This window comes from Calidris pugnax, unplaced genomic scaffold, assembly GCF_001431845.1.
Source record: "Calidris pugnax isolate Ruff unplaced genomic scaffold, ASM143184v1 scaffold41, whole genome shotgun sequence".
In the NCBI taxonomy this organism is placed as follows: Eukaryota; Metazoa; Chordata; class Aves; order Charadriiformes; family Scolopacidae; genus Calidris; species Calidris pugnax.
In genome coordinates, this window is record NW_015094509.1 from 18,563,354 (window position 1) to 18,579,520 (window position 16,167).

The window sequence follows — 16,167 nt, forward strand, 5'->3', positions numbered from 1 at the left end:
ATTTTATATAGAGTCAGGTACATTTCTTGGGTGTTAGTATTAATGTGAAAACTCAAAGATTAATTTTCTTGTTGTAATTGTGTTTACCTGTATTTTATAGCCTTTCATACCTTTACACAAGCTATGCTTTTTATTTGGTCTTTTCCATTAAAGGACACAGCAACTTTTAAAAGGTTGATATCAACTTTTTTTTTTTTTTTTCCAAAGAAGGAATATCTTCCACAAAGAGTGTCTCCCTCTAACTCCTTTTTTTCTTTTTTAATCACGCAGAGGAATTTAATTCCCTTTAGAACCTTTATCCTTTAAACAGAGTGGTCAGCAGGTTCAGAACGTCATGGAAGATAAATAATAATTAAAAAAAAAAGTCATGTAAGGCAGGAAGACATTAAAACCATCTAAAAAAAATAGCGTTTATTGTTTTTCTGCATCCTTCGTTTTCTGGTTTATTGTAGGGACTACTCTTTACTGCTTGGAAGCTATCTATAGGTTTTACAGAAGCTCACAGACCAAAGTACAAAACAGTAAATATTTATATCCTAAATGCAGGTCACAGAGGACAAGAAAAGGCTACTCATTTTAGCACCATGTGCTCTCACCCAGACTTCTGAGTCCCTTGTGACAAACAGTAGCCCAAGGAAAAGCCAAACAGGACTAACAAACACTGCTAGCAACCTACACATTGGGATTCCTAAATAGAGTTCATTGACATAATAATCTATTTTACTATCTGTGTTGGTTTACTTTCATCATATATAAAGAACCACAAAATAACTTGCATCAGAAGGGACCCCAAAAAGTTATCTGCACCCATCCCCCACTGAAAGCAGGACTAATTTAGCATTACATTTACTTCAAATGCTAAGTAATAGTAAATACTAGTAATCTAACTGGAGATAGACCATCAAGTTCATCTTGGTGTTAGCTTATTTACACCTTTCCCCCATCTTCCCACTTGCTACATTTTTTCTTGAATTTCATTAGAATAATCAGAAAAGGGGCCATCTTTCAAAATTAATTTCTCTGTTGACTACCATAACGGGATCTTGAGCCTAAATAGGACTCTCAAAATAAGCACAAGAAAAAAATTATACTGTTACCAATCTGAAAGTGCCTCAAATGTAACACATTATTTTCACTAGCAGGTTGACTTAATGCATGTGGTGGTATAAAGCAAACCACAAATACTCATTCCTATGCCACACCACTACTGTGGGACTGATTTTGCCCATGGAAAAGAAACTATTTATCAAAATAAACAGATGGTACGTTCTCTGCCAAAAATTCACTCTCTGAGGTTTAATTTAGTAGAATTCCTTCCCTTCCTCTGGAGAAAACCTGAAAGGTTCCCCCCTGCAATGAATCATTCCCTCACAGAGCCGCGTGGTGTTTCCTTCGGCGATGGCTAATAGTTGCGTATTACAGAGCACATACAACTTGGAGTAATGAAGCTTTTTACTCATCTTCTACCCAACTCATTTGGATGCAGTAAAGAGTTGAAAACATGAATGAGAAAACCTTTACTTCAAATCAAAGAAAATACAGGAAAATACAAAAATACCAGAAATACAAAAACTTAGCGACCACTCCCTTCTAATATGAAGTTCTTTGCTTTAATGACCTCCTCTCTCCAAAAAAAGATGACGTTGAGAAAAATCATTCCTTCTTTCTTACTGATAATCTGAGAGCCTATGTCGTACCTATTCAGTCACTTTAAAAGTATCCTTTAAAAAAAAAAATAAAATCTAAGATACTTACGGAGTCCAAACTTTTGGAAAGGCAGCAATTTCTTCCGGTGTATATTCATCTAACCTCCTGGGGACTTCACGTGGCTGAGGAATCTCTTGTAGAAGATTCTTCTGGATATCTTCTGGAATAACCTGAGGCAGGTCAGAACTGTCTTAGCTATTTGATTGTTTAAAAAACGTCACCACCACCACCCCCCAAATCCAGACCAACATTTGTCAACACTTTTGCGTCCTTCATGCTAAGCATTTGACCTAAATACAGAAGACAGCTCTCACACAGCTTGTGAGATTTCACGATTTCGTGAAATAATAAAGAAAAAAAACCACCACAACATTTCAACTATATTTAGATACATAAATAAAAAGCAGCCTGATTTTTCTTAATTTACCTTCTTATGACAAGAGTTTTGCTATGGCTAACACTCCCTCTTCACCTCCAAAGCACACAAGAATGAAAATGTTATTGCGTGACTACTCACATCTTCTGGGAAAAGGTGCAGCCTCTGCATCATAGTTCTTCTCTGAAGGTTTTTTGGAAGCATTCCATAAACAGCCAGTTTAACAATCTGTGGAAAGATAACATGGCACCAACTAATCAGACAGGCTACAAATAATGTGAAAAACTAAGCTATGTTTCCTTCTGCCCATTCCACTAGTCACTGAACCTCTTTTCAGCCAGCTTCCTCCTTCTTGAAGAATTCTGGCACCACATTTAGAAGGTGCTCTAGACTTACTGTTTTGGAAGAAGGAACACTTACTCCCAGTCATATAAACACTTACTGTAACAGCCATATAGAAAATTGCAGCTTTGAAAGTTAAGAGCTATATTTAGCATTGTGGATGATTGCATATGATCATTCAGTGTTGAAAAGAATCGGGAAGCTTGTGGTAACTCCATACTGTATTGCAAACTTATATACACGTTATTGAGGGGAAAAAAAAAGGCTCGAACAAATTTAACAAGTGTTCTCAGTGTCTCGGTTAACACCGTAATATGCTATGTTTGGAACTTCTATATAATTAATGCATCGGATCTTAAGCAAAGCTGATATACCAAGACATTGCATCACGAACATTTTATATATATATATATATATATATATATGTATAATTTATTCACTTGCTCTTAGTTCCAGATGAGCAATCGCACTTCTGAGCACCAGGAACAAATAGAATTTGTACATCTACTCTAGATGATGCTTATTGAAAAGAAACAAAATTCAACAAGATTCTCTTAGGCTCTAGCATAGATGCCCGTAATTTAAATACTAAGCACTTTGTTATGGAATACATCCAAAAGGGGAACATTTTAAAATGTAAAACAAGGCATGCAACTGTAAGAGACCAAAAGGGTTCTATGAAGAACAGCAAAGCATTTAGGGGTAGACCTACATGCAATTTTATAAATAGAAGGAAACCCACTTGTTCTGTGCTCCATGCCACCCAGACATAACCTAGCTCCAAACTGGAAGCTGCCCAGGCGTGCTGAGCTCAAGTCAATAAGCCACAATGAAATGCAATGCACTAAGCACAAACAATTTTCCCCAGCAACTGGATGTTCTGAAAAGTATATTGAGTGAAGTTGCTTTTTAAAATAAAATTAACTAAAAGAATGATATCAAAATTTTAGAGATAATTACTAATATTGAGTTCCTAGCTGGAACTACATAGTTAAGATAGAATGATTGTTACAGGTGAAATGAATAAGTGCAGGTTCTTAAACTCGCAGGCATTTCTACGTGGATTCTGAAGTTAGTAAACACTCAGATAGCTTGGCCTCAGTATTATCTTCATCTTGCCATTCACAGGCTGGAGACAGAACTTAATAGGCAGTAACCTTGTCTTAGGATCCTTGGAAACATGTACCCACTGCCTTGAGAAACTGAAGGAATTTACAGAAGCCTTAACACCACAAAGATATTTAGATGTTATGCAGCCAGTATCACAGATCTGTGGACAAATATAATTAATCAAGATGACAGAAGAAATACATCCGACTGGGCAGAATAATCTGTAGTGTTGATATCTTCTCTAATAAAAATCAATAAAATACTATTAAAAAATGAAGATGAAAACTAATGTTTTTAGGGATAAAACTATTATGCTTGTACAGCAAACTAGCTTATTTAGGCCAGTATATCATGCGCTTAGACAAAGGCAAGATGAAGTTAGGAAATGAACCTTCATTGGTTTACTTCACTGAATATTGAAAATAAAGTGAGACACTATAACAATGTAAGAAAGCACATGGATTCTAACAACAGCTCACGTGAACAGTTTTTTAACTTGTTGAACTTCATGAGGTTCATGTGGGCCCACTCCTCAAGCCTGTCCAGGTCCCTCTGGATGGCATCCCATCCCTCTAATGAATCAGCCACACCACTCAGCTTGGTGTCATCCCCAAACTTGCTGAAGGTGCACTCAATCCCACTGTCTATGTCACTGATGAAGATATTAAATCCATGCCTGATCCAGAGCAGGAAACTGGACTTCACTGTTACAGTCTCTCCCATTCTGGAGCTTCAATGCAATTGAATGAACTCTCAGAGGAAACAAACTCGCAACTTACTAACTGGACATTTCAAACAGCTCGTTATTTAATTGCATGTTATTATGGTTATCATAGAGCTTTTAATGTCTGAGCCACTTGAAAATACTTCCATCTATACATTACACCCATGTGGAGAATAAGAGAGAGGAACAATAACCTTGGGTTTGAGCACACATGTTCCCTGCCCCAGAAACTCACGGTAGGGGCAAAGAGGGGAAAAAAGCCTTGGCTTCTGCAGCAGATCATAATTTCCTTGCAGGAACAGGTCAAAGGCAGATTTACACCTCCCACCCCTCAAGCTCATTCACTTTGGTCAGGAAGAAAAATAGAGAAAAAAGAAAAAAAAAAAAGGAGGGGTGAGGTGGTGATAAACTATTATTTGATACTTTTAAAAAGCCAAATAAGTTTATTATGAAGCAAGCTGGAGTGTAAATTTAAAAGGTCCTGCTATTCTGTACTTTTGTTATTGATTTATTGCAAGGTAGTCAGTCCAACTACAGAACAGAAGGCCATAGAGGGAGCTAGGATAGAGAAGGTAGTGCTGGAAAAACTCTAGTTTCCTTCATCGTGACTTCTGCCGCAAGGACTTTTCTATGAGCCAAAGCAAATCCAAACCCAGCTCCTGGAAAGACCAAGTTTACATCCAGCTCCTTGCCCAAAATTCTGCCTACAGCCAGAACCTCACTCTAATTGGTGTGATGACAAGTCAAAGAAGCTAGTAAAGTATAGGCTCAGCTGAAGCTGTATGGACTGCTTTTGCAACTTGAGTAAGGTTATGCAACAGAAAAGGCAGATCCAACCAGCAATATTTACAGGGTGCTAAGTAAGGGCTCTCCTGTTACCTGAACATGCTCAAGTATTACTAAAAATGAACCAACCCTAAATAAAAAGGTATAGAATAGCAAGAAAAAGTCTGCTACTGAGCTCACGCAAAACCTAAACCCAGATTCAATGCTCCCTGAAAGCACTCATCAGAATACGCTGTTTCTTTAAGGAATTAACAACAAAAATCTTTCTATATGCCTGTAACACATGTCTAATAAAAGACAATTCTTATTGTTTTCTACGTGATTATGTTTACTTTGAACTATTAAAATAACAAGAGTTTAAATTTACATGAAATGTATAAAACCCAATTGATTTCTGTGGGACTTCAAACTGGTAAAGAGGTCTACCTACCCACAGGTGTGTCTGCAACCTCAATCTCACTTTAAAACTAATTAGTACAGTTTAACAGTTTATTCAGTTATTTATGGATTCCTACTGCCTTCCTCTACCCAATCCTTTATCTTTAGTACTAGCAACCTGTAAAATTCCATATCCTCATAAATACTCCTGAAGGCCATGACACCTTCTCCATCAGGTAAAGACTTCCACCATCAGATGTATACAGCAACAACAGTGTTAATATTTGGAGATTTTTGAAGTACTGGAATGCTGTTTGCCCTGATTTCTTTTGAATTACAAAATCCCTACTGGCTGCAGTTACAACCATCATCCTGAATATTGCAATACCTTTTTTTCAAGTTGGCTAATTTATAGACTCACAGCATAGTGAGTATACACATGCTCCTAATCACAGTTATATGACATTACCTTTTTAATTCCCAATTTAAAGCGCTAATTAGGAGGAAAGGAATCTGAAGGCAGCTCCAGTAAAACTCTTGCACTTTCAGTCCCTTACTACATGGTGTAACATTTTATGAGTACAAATAAATTAAAACTATATTTATTTGAAACACTGTGTGAGGCTTGAACATTTAAATTTTTGTGATAGGCTTTGGCTCACGTGCAAGTTGCAGACTATGCTTGATGGAAACAAGTTCTGAGAAAGATTCTTTGCCAGATAAAACATACTGTAAAGAAGGAAATCAACAGAGCAATACCACTCTTGGGCCTGAGAAGCACAAAATAATTGGCCGAATTTCCAGAAGAATGTCTACCCTAACAACTGACTTAAATCCAATAATCACCAGGAAGCAACTCTAGAACATGGGAAGGACACGCTGCTCCAGAGAAAACAGGAGTGATTAATTACAGAGCATACCAAAAAAACCCTAGAAAAATTTCAGGAGATACACTCAGAGGTACAGCTTGACACAACATCTTCCTCTACCATATAAAGATCTTTCTAATCTGTATTTGATGTTGTTCTTTTCATCATGTATGTTATAAAAGCATACAAAGAACTTCACCTTACTAACTCAGAGAGTTGCATGAGTAGCACAGCAAAAGTGAACGTACTTAATACTGCCATAAAAATGATTTGGTCAGAGACAAATTAAACTCCAATTGCATGCCATTTAACTTTCCACTACTGTTCAGTACTTAAAAACTTAGAAGTTTAATGTATTCTTTAAATTATTATATTAATTTGCCTGGCAAATTCAAATAAGAAATGGATTAAGATTTTTTAAAAACAAAGTATTTATTATTGTCTACTTCTAAGCCAGCTCTAAGACTTATTTAGAGCACCTAGAGATTTTAAGATAGCAGGTTCCGTAACAATATTCTCCCACCCCTGCCATACTAACTTCTGTCTGCTTACTAATCCAGACTTTGAAGTTTTGTTCTACTTAATTAAAAAACATTACTCTATAGTAATAAAAGAAAACGCTATTATATCCGGTGTTTCAGTAACTGCCTTTAAAGTATGCACACATTATTATATTAACTATCCCTTACTGATGCAAAGAAAATAGGCTTCCAAATACCAACAGCAAGACTTAATCATCTTTTCTATCTGAGCTTTTCTTCAAAAGATCATTATTATGCAGATACAATGGCAAGTCCGTACGTGCAAGCAGTTGCTAAAGAGCATTCAATAGGAGAATGAGAACATTTTAAGCCCCTTCCTATCAGTGCCAGCAGCTGAACAAACCACAACCCTGACACGCCCGGAGGCCTCCTCAGGGGAGACTTCCCTAGAGCCACCCGCCTGGCTTAATCATCTTCCCTAGCAGGTAACATTCATTCCCAACAATTATTGCCCATCATTTCTTTGTCAGAGGCTATACGGCCTCTGAATGCTTCAAAGGTCAATCCTTTCACTGAGCATTCGGTATTAGCTAAACATGACTTTTTCTTTTTTTTTTTTTTTTGGGAGGAGTTTGTGATGCAGCCAAAAATAAATAATAATTTTAAAAAGGAAAAAAAAAAAAAGCACCAAGTTTTGCTTACTTTTAAAACTAGAAATAACATAAAAATTGATTGAAAACATTGTCCTGACAGGATTAGTACCTACTTCTACAGATTACATCTGTCAACATATTTTGCAGGCGTTTTAATTAAAAACCGTAAGATTTTTCCAGAAAGTTTTTTCCAAGTAATCTTTGCTCCCTCTCAAGTCTGTGAGATTTAAAAGTACATCTATTAGTCTTCCCGTATCAAATACTTCAAAGCCTAATTTTGAAAGTGTTGGTCTCATGCCTACCAGCAATTTTCCAGCTAAAAAAACCTTCTGCAAATTTTATTAAAAACAAACAAGAAAACTCCAACCTTCTACGCATTCCAAACACATGCATCTCAAAACAAAAATTTACCTGTTTCCTTTATTTTCAAAAGAGTCTCTTGGCAAAGAAAACACACCAAACCTTTCAAACAGATTTTTCTGTACGTAGCAACATACAATGGAAATTAATGTTGTCTGCTAATATATATCCTAGGGAGTAGTAATACCATACAGAATATTAGTATGATATTAACCTGAAGAACAGAGAGGCTGTTTTGAACTAGAGCATCAAGCTGTTATGCTGCACCTAAAGAACTATTTAATACTCTCATCTATGGGTGGTCCAGGAATTTACACTAAATCTAAGTCAGAAGAAGAAAATGCTGAAATGTGAAGAAGCTTTTTTTTTCTTCAATAGGCACTTCCTGCATTAGCCTGGCCAAGTCCAATAGAGGAGAGCTATTCTCTGCTGTTCTCCAGAGGAGCTGACAACTGAAAACACTCGAAATTTTAAACAGATTCAGACACTCCCCTCCCCACGCCTCCCAAAGGAACTCAAAGGTGCTAAAGGTAAAAATGTGCTAGACTATTTACTTCTGATAACTTTTTGGTAACACATTGTAATCTTCACCCTTCCATAAAATCAAACTTTTCCAAAGTGCTGAAAAACTTGGCACAATGAACATGGAACTTTAAGTTCTACGCAAAACACCAACTATGCAGACCTATTTTTGTATTGCTGCACATTAGCATAAAAGATACTTAGAAGTGGAAAAAAATCTTTTGTCAATCTCAAGCACAAAATTATACACCTGAGATTAGACACTTATAATAGGCACAGGGGCTTTTTGTGCACGTTCAAAATTCAGCACAAATCCTTGGGAAGCACTAATCACTACCTGCATGGAACATAAAAGTCCAAAGCTAGTAAAACAGATACAATGCTGTTAATTTCTGTAAGTGAGAATATCCAACCATTATCCATCCCTAACTTGGTATCTTATGAAGGAACTAGAAGCAATCTAGGTTAATTATCTAACCATACTACAGTAAGCGTGTCTAAATTCTGACAACTATACCTATGGCTTCCAGCCCTCCATGTAAACATAAAGTGTACCATTTTGCATCAAATTACTCATTATAAATCAGCTATTAGCCTTATACCAGTTTTTCCTAAAACTGGTATCTCTGTATACTAGAAACAATGTTTAAACAAAACTGAAATGGAAAAATATTTATCTTGGGGATTTGTATGTTTGAATTTAGACATATGTCAGTAAAGACAGCGCTAAGCAGTGTTGGAGCCCTACTATATACACAAGCTCAGGGAACCTTACAAGCTTTAATCTATTTCTTACATAAACCGAAAACAGTCATATCCATTGCAAAACATCTATGGAACACCACACAAGTTTACAAGGTGTTTGGTCAACATCCTTTTCCTCAGAAGTAGTCTCTTCCTTTAATTTAATGCCTTAATTTCTGTAATAGCAGTATTTCAAAAAATAATGTTGACTCATCTAATGAAGCAGTACTGGGATGAGCTAGCAAGGAGACAACAGGACCAAGGGCAGAGAAGGAGGAGGAGTCTGCAGGATGAAGGCAATGCTTTACAGAATGAAGACTTAGACTCCACAGAAAGATAGAGCCTTCCTTGCTTCCTACAACCTACCTAATTCCACTGGCTTCACAGGATTGAATTTAACATGATTGAAAGAGAATTGGTCTCTCTTTAATTCAAAGAGAAATAGAGCGATTTATAAAAGTCTCCACAATAACTATGTGTCATTTAGATCATATTTTGAAGATCCAAATGCTGCTTAGGATAAGCATTGCTCTCTTTACAGTAATCCTTTTTCAGGTTTTAATAGCTAGTTCTAAAAATAAAACACATTACTAAAACAACATCATAAATTCCATCTTTGTCATAGCTCAATATATTTCACACCAAAACAATTCAACTAGTAAATAAACATTTCTAGCCATAAAATCACTTGCAAGTCAAAACCTGTAACAGCTACACATACAGAACATATAATACCAAATTACTATCTACTACTATTAATTATGACAAAAATACATATGAAATATCTTTATGAGAGGCACATCCAAATGCTTCCTCTTCAATAGAATGAAAGAGTTAATTGCTGAGGGTTCTCCACAATTGTGTTTAAAAAAAAAAAAGTTTCTTGGCTAAATTAGACCAAGCCTTGAGCCACATCACCATTTTCTGAGCCTCTGTCCAACATGCTTTAGTTATTGGCAATGCATTTAATCCTCCTCTGCACAGAGATTCATCTATGACTTTGGCAAGAAATGAAGTATTTCAGACTGAATGCCAGAAGGTAATTTATAGGACATTCAGTTCTCAGGCCCTACCAAACAATTTGTGTTACACTGCCTCCCAGTGCACAGCGGCTGCCTCAAGCCCAAATGGAAAAAAGTTGAAAAGTCCATTTTAGACACAGAACTATCAATAAGTCCAAAAAAAATTGCAACTATCTTAAAGGCCATTCTCAACAGCATTTAAGCGTGGTTTGAAAAATTCTAGACAGAAAAAACATTGGACTGTGGGATTTCGTTTCACTTTAAATAAAGAAATTGCATAAATAGAAATGAAAACCAGGCAAATTCACACGGTGACTGCTTTTTTATTGAGTACTTGTGCAACCTCTTGTATAAAAGAGCTTTGGGACAAAGCAGGATTTCTAAATCACAGGTAAAAAATCATTGACAAAACCCAAGAATTTTACAGTAGATAATGCTTCTCTAGGAAAAGGAAAATTTCTGTATTTTATATATAAGGTGACCCAAGCCAAAGCATTTCAAAGCCAAAAATAAACATAGATATCTGTTAATCTCTGTAGGCCTCATATCATGTTCTGAAACACTAGTACTTAGAGATTTCAGTCCTCCATTCAAAACCTTAGTAAAAGTAATTTCTTAACTGTGTAAGTCAACATTCCAAGAGGTTTGTAACTAGCACCCTATTTTTTTAATCAGTAACAAACACATCAACACTTATATTCAGAAGAATTAATAATAGTCTGATACAGACATTTAGTAAAGTGGCTTAAGTTCAATGTAATCATCATTTCCACCTCTTTCACAGACCACGAACACACAACATTGCAGAAAAGATTTTAAAAAATAATAATTTAACAAAATCTACAGTTGAATTTTAATGGAAGAAAGAGGCAGGTGTACTTTTCAACATTTTTAAGACTAGCATTATTCTTGCTGGCTCTCAAAAAAGTAGCAGAGTTGTGAAGCTGAAGTACAGCTTACCTAAATCTAACTTGAGGCAGCTCACTTCTGAGAAAGGTCAGACCTCTGACACTAAAAGCAAGTGAATGGGTCAAATGAACTTGACTTGTTCATTTGGACAGCGTGGAAGAATCACGAAAACGCACAACCTACAACCTAAGCCTCAAAACATGCTGTTTACAAAAACACTGTCACAATCCAACCTTCTAAGAGCTGTTAGCAGAATGGAATTTAGCTTTAGACATGCAGGTGACTGATCACTTTCGTTTAGGGAAACTAATTAAATGAAAACAAATCAACTTTACAAATGAAAGGGAAGAAGGGGAAACACTTACAGCAGTTGGATCCTTCAGATGCAGCTGAGTGGCTGTCACTTGTTTGAAACCACCAGGATAGCTAGAAAAACAGAACAAATACACAAGCTTAACACTCTGCGCTCAAGTGGGATGTGGTACCACAAGTATCGCTAAATGTCCAACAACGGTGTAATGGTGTGAGCCTTCAAATAAAGTTGTTCTCACAAGGGCAACTATAATGTATTAGAGAGGTTCTATCCTGCCAAGTAGCTAAGTTTAATGCCATTTGTACTTCATTTATTCACTTGAGTATTAAGAAGTTTGTGTTTCACAAGAGATTGATATGTTTTTAAAACTGCTTATTAAATACACCATCACAGCTCCAGAATACTATGGGAGTAAGATATGCAAAACTTGGAAATATTTTAAGATGATTAAGATTCACAACTAGTCTGCGGCTGACATATGAGACAAATATTTTGAACAACATTCACTATTTTCATACTATTTTAAATAAAACTTAGCATTATTTGGTGTATCTACAGTAATAAAATTTGACTTTTACTGCAATACATCCATCCTTTTAAAGTCTGTGTGATATGGTGAAGTTACACTAACTCACATTTATGCACATACTTTAAATGAATGATACAGTGATGCAAGAAATTACATGGACCTCAGGTAAAGCTGGGTTTCATTTTGATCTAATTATGTTATTAGGTATCAACCTAAGTGAAGTGAAAATAAACCTAACACCATTAAAACATATCCACTTAGGGAGCTGCAGAGATTTAAGCATTTGTTTTAATTGAACAATTTTTTTCACTTAATCAAGAACAACTTAGACATGTAAGTGCTCTAACTTACACAGAAGGCTTTAGTGAAAATTTTTAAGAAGTCTCAGAGGTGGGAGGAGAAAAGAAACAAACACCACACTAATTTCTATCAACTCTGAACAAGAACCTCTCAGCAATTCAGCAAAGGAATTTCAGGGTTGAAACATCAGTACTAGCAAAATTAGCTGTCTTAATGTGATTTATTCATCTCCTGACTAGATATGTTTTAACACTTAGAGATTACTATCTAGTGTTGTCACTGTATAAAATAGGAACAACTGTTCTTATTTGACTGAACTGATCATTGCCAGACTGGCTGTAATTGATTATTGCAATTCCATCTGTAAACAACTTACGTCTGCCAGAATAATGTATTATACACTACCATATACATCAGTACACCTTGAAAGCATCTCATTTCTTACCAGTTTTCCCAATTTCTTTTCTTTTTCCATCTTCTGGTTCAATAATATATCAATCTTTATATTTACTGTGAGGTAAACAGGTACTGACAGGATAAAGTAATTGAAGTTGGCAATTGTATGTACCTTAAATGTGCAGTGCCAATAGGAACGTCTTCTAATGCTTTGTAAATGGCATAGTCCTGATCATTGGGTCCACAGCTTCACACAAAACAACGTGGCTTACTCAATTGCTCTGACTACTTTTGAGAAGAAAAAGGCTTTTGAACCAATATGCTAAAAAAGACTGACTATTAGGCAAATATGATATTAAATTTTCAACTAGCTCATTTGAATATTATAAAGCTTACCCAGTGTGTGAAGAATATACTTTCTGTTCCCATTTGTTACCAGAGAAAGCAATATGTCTTGTATTTATTATGACAACATGATCTCCACAGTCACCTACAAGGTAGAAATTAGTGGAAAATATTAAAAGAACCATAGGAGAAATAAACCAAAATAATGACTATAAAGCGTGCGATACACATATATACACATTACATAAAGCTCAGATTTCCTCAAGAAATACACAAAAACCAAGGCCAGTTTACTCTATTACATTATGGTGTATGCAATTTGTTACATACAGCATATACACTGCACCTCTTCAGAGAAAACAAAGTAGCCACAGTAAATCCACTTTATGTCTCTGTATGTTTGTAACTTAAATCCCATCACACAGTAAAAACACATGCTTTAGGTACCTATATTTTTCCTCCTACATTTTAACTAAGGACTAAATGGTAATTAAAGGTAGGCATCATATCGTCAACTCCTAGCTCAGAAAAATGACAAACTACATGCCTGATCTTTCCTTAAAAGACAAGTCTTCACTGCTGCTTCTAGCCATTATAAATTAACATTGCAACCTGGGCCAGAGTGGGTGTGTGGGACACTTCCATCTAGCCTAGTCTTCTCCTCTGAGGATGCAAAGGACAGCAGCAAATCCTACCCAAACAACAGAAATGGCTCACCTACACCTTCTCACAACCCAACAGAAAGAATCAGGATTGCCCAATTTTTAAAAAATCTAGCCCACCATTTTTGGTTTAGTATTGTGAGCCTACTCACAAAGACTGGATGCAAGTGGACAAGGGTAGAGAGAAGGAGAGATACAGAAGAAATCTAAAAATCCCCATTCAAACCTTCTGAACAAGGTTGTACCCCCTTATTGAAGGCGTATGGACTGACAGCATCTAAAAACATGAGACTCTGGAGAATAATGAAAGATTATCCCTAAATCGGATTTCTTTCCTTCCGATACTTTTCAACACAATAAATAAATAACAATTTTATAGAAAGGTATCTGGGCACCAAATTAAAAACAGAACAAAACAAAAAGATCCCCACAATGTTATTCTGGGTAAGGAACGGTGAACTGTTCTCTCACAGACACTAAAATCTTTCTTGTTAGTTCAGGAAAAAAAAAAAAAAAAGAGAAAAAGAAGTGTTAAGTACACCAACCACAAATTCATACATACTTTGCTCTCTCAGAAAGAGTACCAAATGACTCTCTTAAGTAGGAACCTATCCATGTCAATCTCAGGTGTAATGCATTTGGTACTGATTTATAGGATACTTTAAACCAAATACGGTTATCCTTGACATGACTTTCCAGGATTTTATAACTTCATGGACATAAAAGTATCAAAGACCTTTCCCACAGGACAACCAAAAACATTCCCTCTCAGTGTGTGCTTTATTTTTCAGACAGTCTTAGTCTCCAGCGACATCTTGTGGATAAGATACGATTTGCAACAGCAGAACTCAGGTATTTAAAACCTCTTCAGAACACTACAAATACTACCTTCTGTTTTGAAAAACAGATCAAGTACAATTTTAGTAGGTACACTCTCCATGCATGAGAAAAGTTTAATGCTTCCTTTATGTTTCTGTAATGAATCTTGAAAAATATGCAAGAGTATTACGGGAAAAATTGTACCATAGATATGAGGGATCATCTTTTTCTCATCATGGTAAGACAGGCACTACAGTATTACAAATAATCATCCTCATCATCAGGCTCATCATCACAGAATGTCTGAGGTTGGCAGGGACCTCTAGAGGTCATGTTGTCCAACTCCCCTGCTCAAGCAGGACCAGCTTTTGACTATCTCCAAGGATGGAGACTCCACAACCTCTTGGGAGACCACTTTCAGTCACCCTCGCAGTAAAAAAGTTTCCTGATGTTCAGAGGGAACCTCCTGTGTTTCAGTTTGTGTCTGTTGGCTCATGAAGACAGGACTTCTCTGCACCTTATTCAGAATGAAGAACCATTCCAAGACTATGGCGTTGTGCAGCTACTGAAAGGTAGCATTCAGAAAATCTAACCAAGTATCCCATCAGGGCTTCATTACGTGCACTGTGAATTGAATCTCTACATCTAAAAACAATGTAATGAAACACACCTCAAGGTTTCAAAAGAAATTAAAGCCCAGGTCGCTGCAATTCAACTACTAAAAATAAATTATGAATTCATAATGAGCTTTATATGGATTTGTAATGACAACAACATAAGGTTGTACAGTGGTATAAAGGAGAAAGATGAGATGGACAACAAAGACGTTTGAAATTTACAAGGTTTTTACAAGGCTTTTAAAACTGAAATCAGAAGAAAAATACAAGGGAAGGAAAGCAAACTTGCTTTTATCTGCTGCAATACTCACTTAGTGCATGATAAATAGGTTTGTGCCTGCCTTCAAGTCTGATTACAGTCGCAGCTGCAATTTTTCCTGGTGGCTGCATCTTCGCATCGAGAAGATACCAGGCTCTGGCAAAAGTAGCCCATTGCTGAAGAGAAAGAGAGGTGGTACTTAGTATAGTAGAACACACTACCATACAGAGATGTAGGTTCTCTAATAAGATTACCACCTTTTTTATACTTCAAAACACTAGAATAAATACTAATATTCAACAACACCCCCTCCAAACAACCTTTAAATGGACGGAGATCACTGCTGTACATGCTCCCAACCTACGTGGGGGTAACAACACTGAAAGGTTACCAGCTCTGAATGATTTGTTTCAAAAATGAAGGTTTCTTGCCGCAAGCTTCCATTACGGCTAACTGCACTGTAAAATCGCTGTGTGCTGTTTAATGCCCAACACCTCCTCCCCTCTCAGCGGAGGGCACATCCCCTCCAAACGCAGTTTCATGCCCGCCAAGGGCCTGAGCTGCCCTCCCCAGGCAGGCGGCCTTATTCCTCAGGGACAGGTACCCCCCTATCGAAGGTCACCGGCCCCGCCGGCGGGCCCTCAGGGCCGACACCCGGACAGGCCCTGCCCTGGGGACCGACTGTCCCTTCCTCCCGGCGCCCGCCCTCCGCGCCATGGCGGCCGCCACCTCTGAGGGACCCCGGCGGCCGCCACAGCACAGGCTGCACCGAGGAGGAGGAGGAGGAGGAGGAGGAGGAGGACGGGGGGGCTGCGCTCACCTGGGCCGCCTTGGTGTAGCTGGCCATGGCCGCCCTGAGGGGAAGCAGGGGAAGGGAAGCGGAGCCCCTTGGCCGCCGCACCGGCGGGAAGCGGAAGCGCTGCCCTGCGAGGGGCGGTGCGAG

General features: G+C 37.3%; 1 protein-coding gene across 1 annotated transcript in view; it reads right to left on the bottom strand.

Annotated features, from left to right (window-relative positions):
* The window catches only part of MRPL13 (mitochondrial ribosomal protein L13), a 29,246-nt gene extending 13,099 nt beyond the window's left edge, over nucleotides 1–16,147 (bottom strand). The window contains exons 1-6 of the mRNA XM_014965426.1: nucleotides 16,045–16,147; nucleotides 15,277–15,400; nucleotides 12,919–13,012; nucleotides 11,350–11,410; nucleotides 2,225–2,311; nucleotides 1,756–1,877 (exon numbers count right to left, since the gene is read on the bottom strand). Of these exons, the coding sequence (XP_014820912.1) occupies nucleotides 1,756–1,877; nucleotides 2,225–2,311; nucleotides 11,350–11,410; nucleotides 12,919–13,012; nucleotides 15,277–15,400; nucleotides 16,045–16,071 (515 nt within the window). The 5' untranslated portion in view covers nucleotides 16,072–16,147. The remainder of the gene's footprint in view (nucleotides 1–1,755; nucleotides 1,878–2,224; nucleotides 2,312–11,349; nucleotides 11,411–12,918; nucleotides 13,013–15,276; nucleotides 15,401–16,044) is intronic.
* Nucleotides 16,148–16,167: the final 20 nt, after the last annotated feature.